At 42.8% G+C, this 17,353-nt stretch overlaps 1 protein-coding gene across 3 annotated transcripts in view; it reads left to right on the top strand.

Annotated features, from left to right (window-relative positions):
- Window positions 1–7,363: 7,363 nt before the first annotated feature.
- Window positions 7,364–17,353, top strand: part of Lrrc49 (leucine rich repeat containing 49) — a 97,507-nt gene continuing 87,517 nt past the window's right edge. The window contains exons 1-5 of one of the 3 annotated variants that reach the window (XM_051156570.1): window positions 7,364–7,633; window positions 8,289–8,345; window positions 10,714–10,801; window positions 15,224–15,361; window positions 15,691–15,793. In XM_051156570.1, coding sequence (XP_051012527.1) covers window positions 7,586–7,633; window positions 8,289–8,345; window positions 10,714–10,801; window positions 15,224–15,361; window positions 15,691–15,793 — 434 coding nt within the window. In that variant the 5' untranslated portion in view covers window positions 7,364–7,585. Of the gene's footprint in view, window positions 7,634–7,705; window positions 8,040–8,288; window positions 8,346–10,713; window positions 10,802–15,223; window positions 15,362–15,690; window positions 15,794–17,353 lie in introns of those variants that run through there. The other 2 variants (XM_051156571.1, XM_051156572.1) reach the window with 2 other exon arrangements.

Raw genomic sequence — 17,353 nt, 5'->3', positions numbered from 1 at the left:
GTTTATTTTAACTTCAGGAAACGTCAAAGCAAAATTCTGTTCCTGTGCTGGGCTAGGATGATCCCCACAGCAAAGACCAACGCAGAATGGAAGATGTGGAGCGAGGCTCTCCCTGATGATTTATAGACCTGAAAGCCCGGAATGGATGAGTCATGGGCAACTGAGATTGGGAGAGGCTGCCACAGAGCAGCCCACACGTTGTCATCAGAACTCTACTGCGACACCACACAGGCCAACTGTGGTTTACCACTTGTATTCTGCACGAGTGCTGTACAGTCCTTACTGCGTCTCATCTCTGTGACCCTCCAGGTTCACGTGAAGCTGCATTGGTCCCAATCTGTGATGTAGCTCATGACAGGACCGTGAGGAATAAACCTGGTGGCTCCCTCCTTATCTCTCCCAGGTTCCTCATGCCAGGATTCTGATTTTTTTTAATAAATCTTTTTTTATTGAAAAATAAAATCATTCATGTTACATCTCAATTGCTGTCCCATCCCATGCATCCTCCCATTGCTCCCTCCCTCCCGCTTTCACCCCATTCCCCTTCCCTATGACTGTAATGGAGGGGAACCTCCTCCCCATGAATATGGTGCTAGGGTATCAAGTCTCTTCTTGGTAGTGTGCTATCCTCCCTCTGTGTGCCATCGGGCCTCCCCAACAAGGCAACATGACCAAATATGGGGCACCAGAGTTTGTCTGGAAGTCAGTCCCCAGTCTCCACTTAACTGTGGAGAATGTCCTGTCCCTTGGCTAGATCTGGGTAGGGGTTTGATGATGACTGCACGTATTGTCCTTGGTTGGTGCCATAGTTTGAGCAGAACCCCTGGGCCCAGATCCACCCATCATAGTGTTCTTCTTGTAGGTTTCTAGGACCCTCTGGATCCTTCATTTCCCATATCCTATATTTCTCTCACCTAAAGTCCTAATAGGATGTCCTCACCTCTACCCCACTTTCCTGGTAAGTGAAGACTTTCATGGGACCTGCCCCTTGGGCTAGTGTCCAGTTATAAGTGAGTATACGTCATTTGAGTATCTCTGCTTCTGGGTTAGCTCACTCATTATGATCATTTCTAGTTCAATCCCTTTGTCCACAAATTTCAGAAATTTCTTGTTTTTAATAGCTGAGTACTATTCCTCATGCCGGGATTCTGATTTTTTTTTTTTTTCAGTTTTTTGAGACAGGGTTTCTCTGTGTAGCCTTGGCTGTCCTAGACTCACTTTGTAGACAAGACTGGCCTCGAACGCACAGCGATCCGCCTACCTCTGCCTCCCAGAGTGCTGGGATTAAAGGCGTGTGCCACCACGCCCAGTGCCTGATCTTTTTTTTTTTTTTTTTTTTTTTTTTTTTCTACTGGGAAACAAATTTTACATTGAAAAGAGTGGAAATTCATTTTTGGACTTCTAATATACCAGAAGATCTTTGAGGGCAAGGACTGATTTCTTTTTTAAACCTGGTTTCTCTTTTATCCTTAGTTTATTGAATGAACGCAAAATGTTCGTAGTGGGTGGAAAGACATGAAACTAAGGAACGAGTACTTGGAAATAACTTCCCCGAGGTGTCCAGTTGGAGAATCTGAAATCATGATCTGGAGGCCTGGACCAGTGTTGGAGATAAAGTAATGATGTAATTTAGGCTTTCCAAAAGTTTACATGTCCTAACAGGAAGTTTGTCAAGAAGGAGAAAATTACTGGCATTTTTTAAATAAAAGAGGCAGTTTAAGCCAGAGAGACTCATCAAGCAGATCCAAGACAGCTGCTGTCCACTGGGGAAAGTGATTTGGTTCTAAAATTGTAGAACACAGAGAGAATTTGGGAACATATTTTTTTTTTCTTCAAGATATTCCAAAACCCATGAGAGAAAAGATGCAGGCTAAACATGTCTTATCAAGCTGGATTTTAGTTTACATCTCCAATTGACCCAATTAAAATTATGCTTGTTTATTTTTATTTGTGTGTATGTATGCGAATGTGCCTACTTGTCTGTATGTTCATATGCCGCTGGGGGCCCGACGTGGGCGTTTCAGGCATTTATGAGCTGCTTGGATGTGGGTCCAGGGAACTGAACCTGGGGCCTCTGCAAGAGCAGCAAATGCTTTTATCTGCTGAGTCCTATCTCCAGGCCCCTAAATGACCTGATTTTATTTTACAATTATAGTCTACTGTTGCGTCATTGAAGTAAAAGAACATATTCACTCAAAATTACTAGCCACATATATCAGTGTAGAAGAATAGGAAAATGAGGGCTACGATGAGGGGAGAAAAACGTAGTAATCGATTTTTAAAAAGAGAGAGTCTGATATCTTTGCATTGGTGGCACATGTCTTTAATCCCAGCACTTGGGAGGCAGAGGCAGGCAGATCTCTATGAGTTCAAGGTCAGCCTAGTCTACAGAGAGAGTTCAAGGACAGCAAAGGCCACACTGAGAAAGCCTGTCTCAAAAATCCAAAAGAAGGAAAAAAGTCAGTCAGTCAGTCTGATGGTCTGACTGGTTTATCAGGTGGTGTTTGCTGCATAACAAACGATACCACAGCTTGATGGCTTAAAATACACTGTTGACTCATCTCACAATTGACTGGGTTGGCTGGGAAGGTCTATCGTGGAGGCTCATGGTTTACTAGCTTTACTCGTGTCTATTCAGCTATCCTGTATGTAAGGAGAGACTCGGTGCCCCACAGTGTCCTCATCCACACTTGGACAGCTGGAGCACTCTTTGAAGGAGCAAGCTGTTTTTCCACATGGCTTTTACTCATTCTCAGCATGACGTAGCATTCCTCTTAGTCCTGGAGTCAGGACCACATCAAGGGCAACCCCATTGCTCAGGCTCTTTTCACATCTCAGCTTGAGTTACCATTCATGATGTCCCATTGATCAGAGTAAGTCACACAGCCACATGGCCAACCCAAAGTCAGGAAGTGAAAACACACATTTTACGTCTTGATGGGGAATGCCAGAATTTGGGGGCCTTTAGTACAATCTGTCAACTAGGTAGTACTGTCAGTAAAGAAATAAAGCATCAGGCCCACGGACAGCCAAAGACACAATTGTTGGCTATAGAAATTCATTATTCCTGGGCTGGAGAGACGGCTCAGAGATTAAGCGTACTAACTGTTCCTCCAGAGGTCCTGAGTTCAATTCCCAGCAACCACATGGTGGCTCACAACCATCTATAATGTGATCTGATGCCCTCTTCTGGCCTGCAGGTGTATGTGCAGCTGGAGTACTGTATACATAATAAATGAATAAATGTTAAAACAAAAAAAAAAGAAAAGAAAAGAAAAAAGAAATTCATTATTCCCTGGTGGTGGTAGCTAAAACAATACATGAATTAAAATTGAGTCCAATTAGGGAAACCTGTTTAAGGAGTATCTGGTTTTAGCTATCTCAGTGTGCAGTATAATACTGAGACTATAAAGCTACAAATACCATTATGGAATAGTACCAAACATGTCCTAGGTGTCTGGGACTCTTCTGACTTAACATTAAATAGGCAGTAATAGTTTCCTTAGAATACCTGCCAAACCATCCCTCTTGGGTCCAGCAGGACAGAAGATCCACCTTTTCTTTTCCAGGCCAGGAATTAAGACCTCGGTGCTAGAAAGTAGATAAATGTGTGACAACACCTGGTAGCTGAGTGTTTTTTTTTTTTTTAAAAAAACACCAATATCAGGAATTAAAAGCATGTGAACACCAAGCCCTGCCCCAGAGGGAATCATTTAAATGAAAAACAAGCTTGAGAATATGACCTAGAGGAAAGATTAGGGGACATTCAAAGGGCAGGTAGAAGATGTGTTCCAGCAGTTAAACAGTTTGGGTTTTTTTTAAGTTACTAATTTACGTGGATGTGCACATACACACATGTGCCATGATGCACATGTGGAGGTCAGAGGACAGCCTGAGGGAGGCAGTTCTCTCCATTTATCTGCCTTGTGGGTCCGGGGGATTGAACTCAGGTCACAGGCTTCGTGGCAAGTGCTTTTAATGCTTGCACCATCTAACTGGACATAAGTAATTTTTTCAAGTTGATGAGCTACGATGGAAGATGTCATCTGTCACTAAACAGCTATGCAAGTGTTGGCAACCACTTGACTGCATTTTCTCACTGACAAAATGAAGCATTCTGACGGGATGCTTTCCCAAGTTTCTTTCAGCTCTAACCTTTTCAGGGGAGCTGGAAAATGAAAAGGATGGACATATACACAGAAGGAATTAGTCTATGAGTGACAAGGTCTCCTTTGGACAGCATCAAGACCTGAAGTGTCTAGAGCATTAAATACATGGAACTTCTCTATCATTAATACAACAGTTATTAGCTGAGTGTCTATTAAATCACACCAAGGACATAGATGCTTTTCCCCATAGGGAGCTGACAGGGCCGATTGGGTTTGATCCAATTACTCTAGAGAAATCCACTAAGCGGGACTTACGAAAGTGTCCAGCTTCATTAATGAACTATTTCTGGAGAAGAGTGGGCTTGGGTTTGTCAGAAACAGGAAGGCTGGTGTTTTTGTCCCAGCTAGCCGGGGTTCGACTAAAGCTGTCGAAAGGAGAATCAACTGTATGAAGAACAGAACACAAGACACGAAGAAATGGGGGCAAGTCTGGATTCTGATCAAATCCCCTTTATTGAAAAATTTCACAGGGTTTTTATAGGCACGGGGGCATGGGTATTTGCGTAAGCGAGGGTTGCTATGGATACCTAGCTGCAGGCTATCTCAAGACACAGGGAATTCCAGGCAGGGTCATAATGCTCTGCCACACCGAATATTTTGCTCTATCTTGATCTAGTTTAACTGATAAGTCATAACAGGGTGGCTCTACATTAATCTTATCTTTAGTCTAACTGCCGAACCACAACAGGGTCAGCTGGTTTCTGGTTAATGATAGACTGCTGGAGAAATAGAAGCCTAAAGGTGCATGCTCTGACAAGATGGCTGAACGCTGGCCATATGGCCTACTGTCCCCAACATGTTTTAGTCAAGGTTCTAGAAGGATCGGACAGATATACTCAATATGTACTAAGAGTGGATTTATTAGATTAGTTTATTAGATGTGGTCATCTCACACCAGCGATGCTGAGAATCTGCAAATTGCTCAATCCACAAGGTTGGATGTCTCTGCAGTCCCAGTCTGACACTGAAGGCCAGGAGTATTCCTGGAGAGCCCAAAGAAGCTTGCTCTAACAACAAGACAGAAGAACTTGCCAGGAGAAAAGGCAAAGGCAGGCAGAAAGCAAAGGTTCCATTTTCTATCTCCTTTCACCCGGGCTGCCATGAGGCAGTGCCACTCACATTGAGGGTGGGTTCTTACTGATTCAAATGATCTGATGAAGGGAATTTCTCAAAGGAATTCCTAGTATCTTATATGTTAGTTGATTATAGATCTAGCCAAACTGACCCACGAGATTTGCCATTACAGTTGGATTCCTTGAAAGCACTGCAGCTAAATGTCACATCAGATAGCCTGAGCCCTGGCTGCAACAGGCATAGATTAACTCCCATGGGTTTATGCAGCTCTGTGGTGCTGACTTGGCTGCCTAGTTCTCCCTCCATGCTTCAGCTTAACACCATGTCTAGCATCTCCATGAATTCCCGAGGTATTTAGCATTCAAACATTGCCCAAAAATGAGTCAATGAAGAGAGGACAGGCTGAACATAGGCTTCGGAAGCAAGGCACACGGGCCAAGGGTTGACTGTGATTACAACCAACGCTTACCATGATGAGTATTGTACATCAGACATTGCTCTAAGTAGTTAACAATCTAGAGTTCTTGAAAGACTATGGCAGAGGAAGTGATTAACATCTTTACATTACAGGTGAGAAACCTGGGCACAGGATGGGAAGAGAGCACGTTTAGTCACCGGCAGAACCATAACCAAACCCCGGGACTTGACCATCAAGTCCATTCTTGTAACAGCCATGATTTCACGCCTTTGCTAACACACACACACACACACACACACACACACACACACACCACTAAAGATACTTTTAAAAAGATAATATGTAAGTTAGGGACCCAAAGAAAATATTTTTCAGTCGATTGTTCTTTTAAAAAGGAGCAGGACTTTATTGATGGTGCTAGAAAACAGAAGAGGAATAACTCTGGTTACTGCATGAAACAGCAGAGCAGTCTAGGTAGAAAGGAATATAGAAAACCCAAAATCTAAGAAGGTCAATATTTACATGTATGAACAGGTTGAGACAGTGTTAAGTATTAAACTGAACAGGTGTGGTAGGGCAAGGACAAAAAAAAAAAAAAAAAAAGAAAGAAAGAAAGAAAGAAACATGCATGGACGTGTAAGTTGTGTTTATAATTTTGCTCCAAAAATCACATGTTTGTATTCCAAATAGTGATAGAATACAACTAAAGAAAGAGTCTTAGGCATCCACCCAGATGTGGGATGCAAGTCAGTACTGTAGAAAGACTATTGGTCTTGTAATTGAAGCTATAATAAGAATTCCAGGCCCTTGAGGAAGTTAACATCTGCATGAGTTTCTACATGTTAAAATGATTGGTGTGGACTAGCTGAGAAATAATGTTTCCTTCAGCCCTATCATTCTGTACATAGCTCACACATTAAAAGCCAAAATGTCAGTTACAGGCCACCTGACTTCTTGGCAAACTTTTATCAGATTTAGAATTAAACACATCTTTTGTACAATTAGGGAGCCATCCATTGTTTAATCCACGTAATGGTGATAGGGCAGAAGCTTAATTGTCCCAAAGAGGGCTTGGAAGTCTTCAAGAGAGCAAGTAGCGGTAATCAGCTGCAAGGTAAGTGTAACCTGTGTTTATTAAAGTTCAAAAGTAAGCAGCGAGGACACGCTGGGAAGTTTGGCTCTCCAGGTACATGAACTTGAAGGCATCCAGGATCAGTCAAAAGAAGCTTAGGTACAGGAAGGGATTATTAGCAAGGCTCGTCTTCATCAGTAGCTTCACAGCTTCCTTCCTCAGTCATTTTTTAACAGGTCGACAGTCTTGGGGACAGTCAGTAGGGGCTCCCAACTGTGGCGCACTCGGTTCCTCGGGCTGCAGTGGCCTCACGGAAACTAAGCTTCTTCACTGTCTCCAAGTCAGGCTATATCCTTCCTAGCCTCAGCCCAGCGGAAGTGCCCAACTGCGGTTCGAAATGGGAAGGTTCTGGGTATCTTTCTCCAGTTCTTCCTGGCGATTCTTCCAGGAAAACACGCAAGTGCACGCAAAAGGAATCAAACTTCCCGCGGGCAGAGTTGAGGCGGGTCGTAAAGAGGAAAGGACCGGAAGTCACGGTTACCATAGCCACCGATGTGCCCAGCCTCTTCCCTATCTTATCCTCCTCCGGATCCTCCCGCTGTTTTCACGCGGCCCAAAAAAAAAAAAAAAAGCCAGAACAAGGAAGTGCTGACGCACGGGGCCCCACAGATACACCCGGAGGCTAGCCACTCGGACCGAGCGCAGATCTGGGGCGAGGACCAGACCGGAAATGGTGGTTTCTATGGCAACCCCTGAGCGGGTTGCCTGGGAGATGACCCCTTTTGGTCTCTTTGAATTTTATCTGTAGCATTACCTCGAAGGAGGATCGAACATCCTGGACAGTATCCTGCCATGATTCCCGGGAAATATCGCTCCGTTTCTGGCCGGGCTGCAAACAATGTGAGCTGGGCCTTCCTGCTTTTTCTTCCTTTTCATTATTAGTCTTGTCCTCTCTGACTGGAGTCTTTGTCCTAGGTGATGGGATGAGTTACTGGGACCAGCGCTGCTAAAGCTATTGTCTCACTGAGGCTAAGGGGTTCCTGGGCCAGTCCGTAGTGCTCCGAGAGTATTTGAATATTGTGTGATAGGTGTTTAAAATCGTGTCCAGGATCTGAGCTCCCCAGAAGGTGGAGCTGGTCTTCTAGGCAAACCCTGGATGCCTTTAGTTACCACCTACCGCCGTTCTTTTCCTTCTTTTTTCATTTGAGAAAGGAACCTGTTCTTAGACACTCCCACCTCCTTCCTTCGAACACTGATATATTGACTGGCAAGAGACATAGCAGGGATGCAAAGCCTCAGGTACAAGGTGGGTTAAATTGGTGCCTCCGACATTTTGAAAAATAAACCAATGAAGGCGTTCAATTCTTAGACATGATTTTACAATTCTGGCTATTTTCTGGTTATTTACCAGAAAAGCAAACAAAGATGGAGCTTTTGACTGTGTTCCAATTATTGTGATGTCTTGTACTATGGTGTGTGTGTGTGTGTGTGTGTGTGTGTGTGTGTGTGTGTGTGTATTAAGAATATATTTTGTAATTTAATTTCTGCATTTCAGGTGAACTGTGGACTTCATCTGGTTATTCAAACGTCGTCACTTTCTGACAAAAACAAAGTAAGATTTAAGCCGATTTGTATTTAAATTGAAAATAAGTTGTCAGATATTGTACACAAATAATTGCATGTTTTAAAAATAGATTCTGACCTGTGGATTGAGTATATATATTTTGGTCTTCAATGTAAAGTTGATTTTATATTCTGCCTACATAAAGCCAAATCACCCCTCTTGTATCAGCTAGGTCATTCCATTGGTTCAAGAGCCCTCCCTGACATTTAAACATTTCTGTCAAAGTCATGTCTTAAAATTGGTTGTATGACATAATTTAATTGAGAAATACTTTTATTCCTTAGACATAGGTAAAGTGATGGGGTCATTCTAATTGTGACATCTCAAGAAGGACAAAATGTGACATTTTAGGAGGGCGTCACTCTATAATTCATTTCAAATCCGAGAAGAAAAAGTAGCTTAGCAGTGGGAATGCTGTTACATTGTTTTCATATTGCATTGACTGAGGTTCATGTGTGTGTGTGTGTGTGTGTGTGTGTGTGTGTGTGTGTGTCTGTCTATGTGTCTGTGTGTCTGTGTCTGTGTCTATCTGTCTGTGGCTGTGCCTGTGTCTTTGTGAGGGCAGAGGAAGGTGTCAGGTCCTGAGGAGCTGAAATTACAGGCAGTTGTGAGACACCTGCCATGGGTGTCAGGTACCCAACTCAGGTCCTATGAGAGAATAGCAGTGGTCTTAACCATTGAACCATCTTTCTATCCCCATACCATTTACTTTTGTAATACCTGGGAAATTTCCAGAATATCTGGCTTTTATTTTTTCAAGACAGGCTTTATCTGTGTAGCCTTGGCTGTTCTGGACTCACTTTGTAGACCAGACTGGCCTCAAATTTACAGCGATCCACCTGCCTCTGCCTCCCAAGTGCTGGGATAAAAGGCATGTGCCACCACGCCCGGCTGCGTTTTGCTTTTGAGATAAAGTTTTTTCTTCCTTTCCTGCCTCACCTCGGCACTTACATATATCTGCCCCTCCCCACCCCACCCCCCTTAGTCTATGCTATTTGTGCACAGTACACTTCCCCTGTAATGGAATGATACATTCTCAACCATCACATTTCAGTTGTGGAATGGACATCACGGGAAGAGCTCTGTAGTTTAGAGGCCAGGGTTTACAGACAGCAGCAGAAAGAGCGCAAACGAGGGCTAGAGGTGGGTAAATGGAAGGGACCACTAACTAAGAGGCTGCAATTGACGAATTATATTGAGGTGTGAAAGTAGTGAACACTTCCTTCTTTGAATCTCCTGGTCTCATTGTTTGATCATGCCCAACAACAGCTGAATTAATGGAAAATGTGTTTCTTATTAGACTCAGACATAAGGGATTGCTGTAAGACTTCCCTAGTTCCTTTGCCAGGTCAGTCTTCTCTGCCAGTGCAGTGTTGTCAGCATCCTTTCTGTACCAGTCACTTCTTTGTGTGTAGACAAGTGATGTTAATGATGGTAAGATGCAAGTGCTGATGTGGTACGGTGTGTGGATGAGAAGCATTGTAAGTCTTTGAAGATATATTTTTATTTAGAGTTTTTTATGGGTAAGCCTGAGAGGTCATTCTGGTTTTTGCTCTTTAGTTCTGCTATGAAAATTATTTGAAATGGTTAAAATTCTTAAATATGCAATTTTAATAGTTTATAATTTGACATGTAAAGGATTTAAAAATCGAAACAGTTCCACGTAGCTTTTATTGTTTGCATTTCTTTTTGATTGAGCAAATAATTCTTTCAGTTATTGTGTTTTCATTAATTATATTTGTGGAGAGCTTGGAAGTATTTTAATCTGATCTTGTGTAACTGACTTTAATTTTATGTTTGGAAAGTTACACCTTCCATGCAAACTCCAGTTTAGCCCACTTTATTTTTATTTATTTATTTATTTATTTTTTATTTTTTGTTTTTCGAGACAGGGTCTCTCTGTGTAGCCTTGCCTGTCCTGGACTCATTTTATAGACCAGGCTGGCCTTGAACTCACAGCGATCCACCTGCCTCTGCCTCCTGAGTGCTGGGATTAAAGGGGTGTGCCACCACGCCCGGCTAGTTTGGCCCACTTTAAAGTTTACAACTCAGTGGCAGTAAGTCCATCCATGGTGGTGCACAACTGCCATGTCTATTCAGTTCTAGAATACACTCACCATTCCAAACTCACTAAGCACTTATCCTACCCCCCAGAGACCACAAATATCCTTGCTGCCTGTATGAATTTTCCAATTGTGAGTCGTTCATACAAATGGAATTATGAATTTGTGGCCCTCCCTGGTGTACTCTTGGGTTATCCCTTTTTAAAAGCATATTTTATCTGTTATCTTATAATAAACTTCATTTCGGGCTGTTAATTTATTTCCCTTATCTTTTCTGAAATATTGTTTTTCAGGTTGAATTCAAGCTTAATAGAGAAACACCATCATTTCCTGGCAGGCTGCTACAGCATGACCTGGAGAGAAACTATGCAAGTAGGCAAGGTACTGACAGTGAGCAGGGAGCAGATTCGTTTTCTTTGACAGTGCTATTTAATATTGTTGTATGACTAGAGCCAAATAAACTGGAATTACAAGATGAAATAGTTCGATTTGTTATAAAATTAGTTCGATATTTGTTTAAATCACAATTGACAATATAGATCTACACACACACAAACACACACACACACACACACACACACACACACACATATACACACACACACACAGCCCACTGGGGATTGCTTCCAATACATAAAAACCCTAGTCTTATTTTAATTTGAAAGTAGGTTACAAAAGAGGATAGGGAAAGAGTGTTCTGATCATATATGAGAAATAAAAAATAATGGCTAAGCAGTTAAAATGGAGGGTATGGGAAGATGAGGATTCTGAAATTAGAAAAGTGGAAAGTGAGGAGTATAAACAAACTGTCTTCTTCCCACACAGTCACACTGTCACACAGTCACACTGTCACACTGTCACACAGTCACAGGCATTTCATCATCAGAAGCCGCAGTCTTGATGTGAGTCACTTGGGAGTTTGTTAAGAATCCGGATTCTCAGTGCATCCCTCTCTGCTTCCCATGCTGGTCTGTAGGTTTTGGGTGGTGTTCGGGTGTGCGTTCACAGTGCCACAGTGATTGTGACAGGTGTGGTGCGGATGTGGTTTGTGGACCACCCTTGGGCACATGCTCAGTAATATGAATGAGTTGTACTTCTGGAAGATGTTTTTAGAATCAAAGTAAATCATGTGACTGCCAGCTGAGCTAGTTACTTGTATGTGCTAGTAGTAGTCAGTTCCGGGTCCTTGGATATAGCACTGCCCCTCCCGCTTAGGGGCACTGCTTCCCATTTCTCTGCACGGCTCCCGCACCCCATCTCACCCTATGCTTTCTGGCCCTGTAGATTTGCCTGCTGGGGTCTAGATGCCTATACAAGATGGCTTATCAATAGAGGTTCTTCAGCTATCTGTTTCATTACTGTATGAACAGAGGGCAGTATTGAATAGTTTGAATATTAAATATTGATTAGTACGTCTTTTTTTTTTTTTTTAGCACCTCTGGGCCTTCCTCTTGGACCTCTACAACCTTATGTGTCTTTTCTCTTCCCCCCACCCTCCACCCAGGACTTTGTCAATTCCCGGAACTGACGTCAGCCTAGCTCTAGATCTGTAGTGTGGGCAACAGCGGTCTGCTCTTGCCTCTTCATTTGGTTCCACCTGCATTTCAAGAGTGTGTGTGCTGTGCTCTCTCTACTGTTTCCAGCAGTGAGCTGTAGATTGGAGCCTGCAAATTCATTGTGAATTTCTTTCACATTTTTTTACATAATAGCATCTTACTTTTCCCTTTAGCTGTGAATGAAACTTCTTTTTTTTTAATTTTTTTTTTTACAGTTTTTCTAGAGTTAGAATAAGGAATTGGTGTTAATTTATATTTGTATGATAAGTTGATAAAGCATTACTAGATGTCTGCTGATGAGGAAATACTATGGATGTATTGATTTTGTGAACCCTAGAGGCCTAGAGGCTTTTAAATATAAAACCCATCACTTATAAGCATATAAAATAAAAATACATTTAGGCAAAAAAAAAATTGAAAAAAATTATTTTTTGTTTTTTTGAGACAGGGTTTCTCTGTGTAGCTTTGGCTGTCCTGGACTCACTTTGTAGACCAGCCTGGCCTCGAACTCGCAGTGACCTTCCAGCCTCTGCCTCCTGAGTGCTGAGATTAAGGGCATGTGCTACCACCCCTGGCTGAATTGTTTTTTACTTAAAAGATTCCATTCAAAATTATTGTCTGTGACAAGACATTCATTTGGCATATCTTAAATGCAGACTGTTCCCCGTGCCCCTCTTCCATGCTCTAGGCAGGGTTATGTAAGGAAAGCCATGCAGGTTGTAGCTGTTTTCCTCACCTCTGTCCTTAATTTTCTACAACCCAGAGCATACAACCCTGGAAAAATTTTAGATTGACAAAGTCTAAAAAATTTTTAAAAATCTGTGTGATAAACTATGTTCCCATTGCAGCCCTCCAGAACCCATTTCAGACATTTACTAGTTTTAAAAATTAACCACACACACAGTCTACCGCCACAACATGACCTAAGTAGCAAAAGAACTTGATGTTTCAAAACTCTCTCGTCTAAGCCTTGATGTGGCCTTTCCTTTTGGCCTTTTGGGGGTTGCTGAGCATTAGCCTTGTGTCCTCAGGGTTTTGTAAGAGCTAGCTACTCCAGTGATGCTATGAAAATCTCATTAAGCCCCTTAAGTAATCAGGTAAAATCTGGACATGGCGGGAGGAGGAGGCAGTGCTCACCTCAGTGTGCTGTGCTGTCTGTGCAGCCACTGTGTGTCTACCGCAAGCTCACATGTCCACCGCCAGCTCCCCAGCCTACACCATGCTGAGTGTTTTAACCAGCTGTAGAGCATTTTGTCTCTGAGCACTTTAAAGCACCTACTTACATACAATGCAGCAATTTCTGGTTTTCTTTCTTCAATAGAAGTAACACAAAGTGGGTTTTCAGTTCAGCTCATATAAAGTGGGAAAGCAGTTCATCTACTGATTGCCTCCTGCATTTAAATTCTGCTGAGATGTAAAATGAGACCAGCTCTCAGGAGCTTACAGAACTGGTGAGGAAGTCAGGGCCAGGGTGACAGAAGAGTGGCACCAACCCTTCTGTGAAAGTCCTGCCATCTGGGGGCAGTCTCCATGTGAGTGCTTAGAGCGTAAATACATGGCTGTTCAAAGATTCCAGTGTGTCCCAGTCACAGGATCTTGTGTGTAGATTTTAAGGTCTTTTTTTAACCTAGTCATTTTTGTTTTGCCATTTATGGTCTGGTGTATATTGCATCAATGGTAAACTTATCATGTCAAAGATAATGACAAATTTGTATGTAAGAGGAGCTGAAATGTGCAAGGATAGAATTCTTTTATTCATAAAGTGTAAATGAAATTTATTCTTTGATATTTGCCTCTGCATTCCAAGTCATGGAAGGGTATGGCCTACTGTTACGTCTGGGATTGCCTGAAGTTTTAATGATAATTCAAAGAACCTAATGAAATGTTAATCAGACAAAATGAGACTCTTTATTCCCTTGAAATTTCTTTCTTTATCTTCCACTGACCTTGCCGGCTAATCTTTTGTTGTAGTTAATCCCTGGGCTGTTTTTGGCTTTAGACTTCAAATCAGTGAGTTGGTTCCTGTGGCTTGGGGATCCTACCTGTGAGTGTTCCCATTGTTTGAGTTTGTTGGTAAGCAGGGTGTTGGTTCCAGATGCTCCCTCTTGGGACAGCATGATTAGCTGTCTTGATGTTCAGGAAAGTGAGATGTGGGCACTGGTTGTTGTGTGGAAAGCGTGAGATGACCTGGCCTTGTAGACAATACTGATACCACTGCTTCACAGTTAAGAGCCGGTGTGACTCGATTTTAGGCTGTTACTCTGTCTTCAGTGACCTCCTGAAAGTATGTCAGCTTGTAGGTTTGGTTTCCTTATCTGGTAGTTTAAGCATCAGAATTCTGTGATAGTCTCGGGTTCTATCACCCAACCTAGTGCTCACACCCGTACTTCCTTATCATTTACTGACTTTCTATCTACAGGGAGAAATATGTTAGATATACTCTGGTATTCACATTTTTGGAACTTTTCATCTTTGCTTCCAGACCATTCTATAATCGTCTCATTCTTTAGAGTGTGTCTTAGTCTCCACCTCTTCTTAAATTCACCTGTCTTCATTAAGCAGCAACTAGGTACACTTAAGTGCAAATGTACTATTTTTCTTTTTAAAGGGTAGTTATAGGTATTTTTAAAATTTATGCATGGATGTTTGCCTGGATGTGTGCCTGCATGTGTGCCTGACCACAAGCATGCAGTACCTGAAGTGACCAGAAGAGGGAGCTTGATAGCCCAGAATTGGACTTACTGATGATTGTAAGCTGCCGTATGTGGTTACTAGCAGTCAAACCTGAGCAGCCAGTGCTCTTAATCACTGAGCTACCTCTGCAACACTGTTTTTTTTTTTTTTTTAAACATTCTGTGTTTTGCACATTGTTCTAGCTTACTCATTTCATATGTGTTTTTCTTCAAGATAAAAAGCTTCTTCCTCCTATCAGAAACACCCAGCCAACAGCCCAAAGACTTCACAGGGTATCACACTCTCTCTGGATCCTCACTACAGTAGCCTGGATTTACTGACATTTATGCCAGTGTCTTGGCAGCGTTCTCTAGTAATAGCATTTGCCTACACAGAGGGAAGAAAACGATGGTGTGAGGTTTACATCTGCTGTCCCAAACTGCATCCCGTTCTGTGTATATCCTATAGCAAAGTCATTATGTAGCTTTGTAATAAAGTTTTTGATATTTTGAAGGAGATGGAGGAGTAATAAGTCCTTCGCCATGTAATAAGTCATCACGCATCTCATCCACAGCTAACGTGACAGAACTCTGTGGGCTGGACTTGAGAACTGCCACAAGCTCCTTGTCAGCATTTGGAGACTCTTCCATTCAGACACCTTCAAAGCCCAGAATCCGGCAGGGCTGTCATAGTGCTGGCCCCAATGTATCTGGTAATGAGGGGCTATCATGTAGCGTATTGTGGTTGGCATATAGTGTCAGGAATCAGAACTGTAAAGGGATAAAGACAGTGCCAGTCTTTCTGGATCTTTCTGCTGACCTATAAGGCAAGGGAAAGCTATTTGGCACCCACAGAGCACAGAGCTTAGGGTTGAGAAGAGGAAGGCAAGCCCAGTGTGATATCAGCTTCCAGTACAGAAGCTGTGGAAAGGTCTAGAAAAGCTATCTGTAGGCTCCCAAGAGTTCTAAATGAACAGTGGCTCTGGTTTCACAGCTGTCAAGGTTTGTCTTAATCAAGTGATCTCTGTATCATTGTCAATAGGTGATCACAATAATCTGGTGACCTCATCCATGCCGTCGTTTCCTATTCTCCAGCGTTCTTCTGAAGAGAAGGTTCTTTACTCAGACAGGCTGACCCTAGAAAGGTGAGGACGTTTTCTTTTCTCCTTTTCATGACATCTGTCTCTCCTATTTGCTTCCCTCAGAAGTCCTCATCCCAAGGGTGACTATCTGTGGCCGTCTTCTCCCCAGACACAGTCCCTGGCACCTACGCGGACCCACTTCCCTGCCTTACTCTCCACCTCGTGCTTAGCGGCCTCTCGTGTGTTAAATGCTCACTTGCGCCTATTGTTGCGACCTACTAGAGTATAAACTTCAGCAATGGCTATGTTTGGTTGTTGTGTGTCTCAGGCACCTAGACCAGAGCCTAGAACAAAGTGGGGTCTTGCTAAGGTGGTGTGTAAGGGGGCGAACAAATGAACTCTGATGTCCTTCTTTATTCAGGAAGAGATCTGTAACGGATCAGTGGGTGTCAGGTCAGATAGAGCGTCTCTGCGCTGCACAGCTGATCTTAGCAGGGTGCAGCTGACACACGCAATTGGCCCAGCGTGTGTCAGGGAAAGGCTCTGCTCGGCAGGCAGAGTCAAGTCGAGAATAGCATCTCTCCTGACAGCTTTAGAAAGTGGGTGAGTTTTGAGAGTCCCATCTTAGACACGGCCTTATGTTTATACTTTTCCCAGTAGTGTTTTAATGTCTAAGGGTATGTAGGGGCTTTCCCTTCAGTCTTTAAAAACATGGGCAAGAACAGTTACCCAGGCTTGTGTTACATGATACTAGCAGGAGCCTTGTTTGTAAGAGCAAAGATACAAACTTCTGCTAGCATGTTTGTAATCACTTAAGTTATAGTTTGCATGACCAACATCATCTGTGAGCGTATAAAGCATGGGATGAGTGCTAAATGGTTTTAAACTAATTTCTACAAAATCTCTCTCACTCTCTCTCTGTCTCTGTCTCTCTCTCTCTGTCTCTCTCTCTCTGTCTCTCTCTTTCTCTGTCTCTGTCTCTCTCTCTTTCTCTGTCTCCCCCCCCCCCCCCCCCCCCGCCAGGATTTCACTGCCTATCCATTACTGCCGTAGAACTCACTATGTAGATCAGGATTGCCTGAAACTTAGCTGCCCATCCTTACCCACGTCTGCCTCCTAAGTGCTCAGATTAAAGATGTGCACCACCATGTGCAGCTTTAAGGGCCTGTTTTTAAAATATCATATCTTCATGACCATTAATATTCTCTTTTTGTTCTTGCTCTCCATTTTTTTTTTTTTTTTTTTGGTTTTCCAAGACAGGATTTCTCTGTGTAGCCCTGGTGCTGGCCTGGACTCACTTTGTAGACTAGGCTGGTCTACAACTCACAGCAATCCACCTGCCTCTGCCTCCCAAGTAACCATTCTTTTTTTTTTTTTTTTTTAATTGCAAAAAGAATTCTGATCATTTCTATATTCTGCCTGTGTTTATAGCCTTCTGATTTATCTTCGTCAAAGCTCCCATTCGTGTGATTCTCACTGAAGTGGTGTTTCTGATGCATTGACAGCTGCCTTTTCCTTGAAGAGCCTTTGACTCTTCGTGCAGAATCCCACAGGACTGTGTTAAGGTCTGGGTAGAGTCTCCTCACCCATGTTATGATGGGAGAGTTCTCCAAGGGCCATGCA

The sequence above is a fragment of the Acomys russatus genome, chromosome 14, assembly GCF_903995435.1.
Source record: "Acomys russatus chromosome 14, mAcoRus1.1, whole genome shotgun sequence".
Taxonomy (NCBI): Eukaryota; Metazoa; Chordata; class Mammalia; order Rodentia; family Muridae; genus Acomys; species Acomys russatus.
Note: the sequence above shows the minus strand (reverse complement) of the source record. Positions and strands in the feature narration are given on the sequence as shown.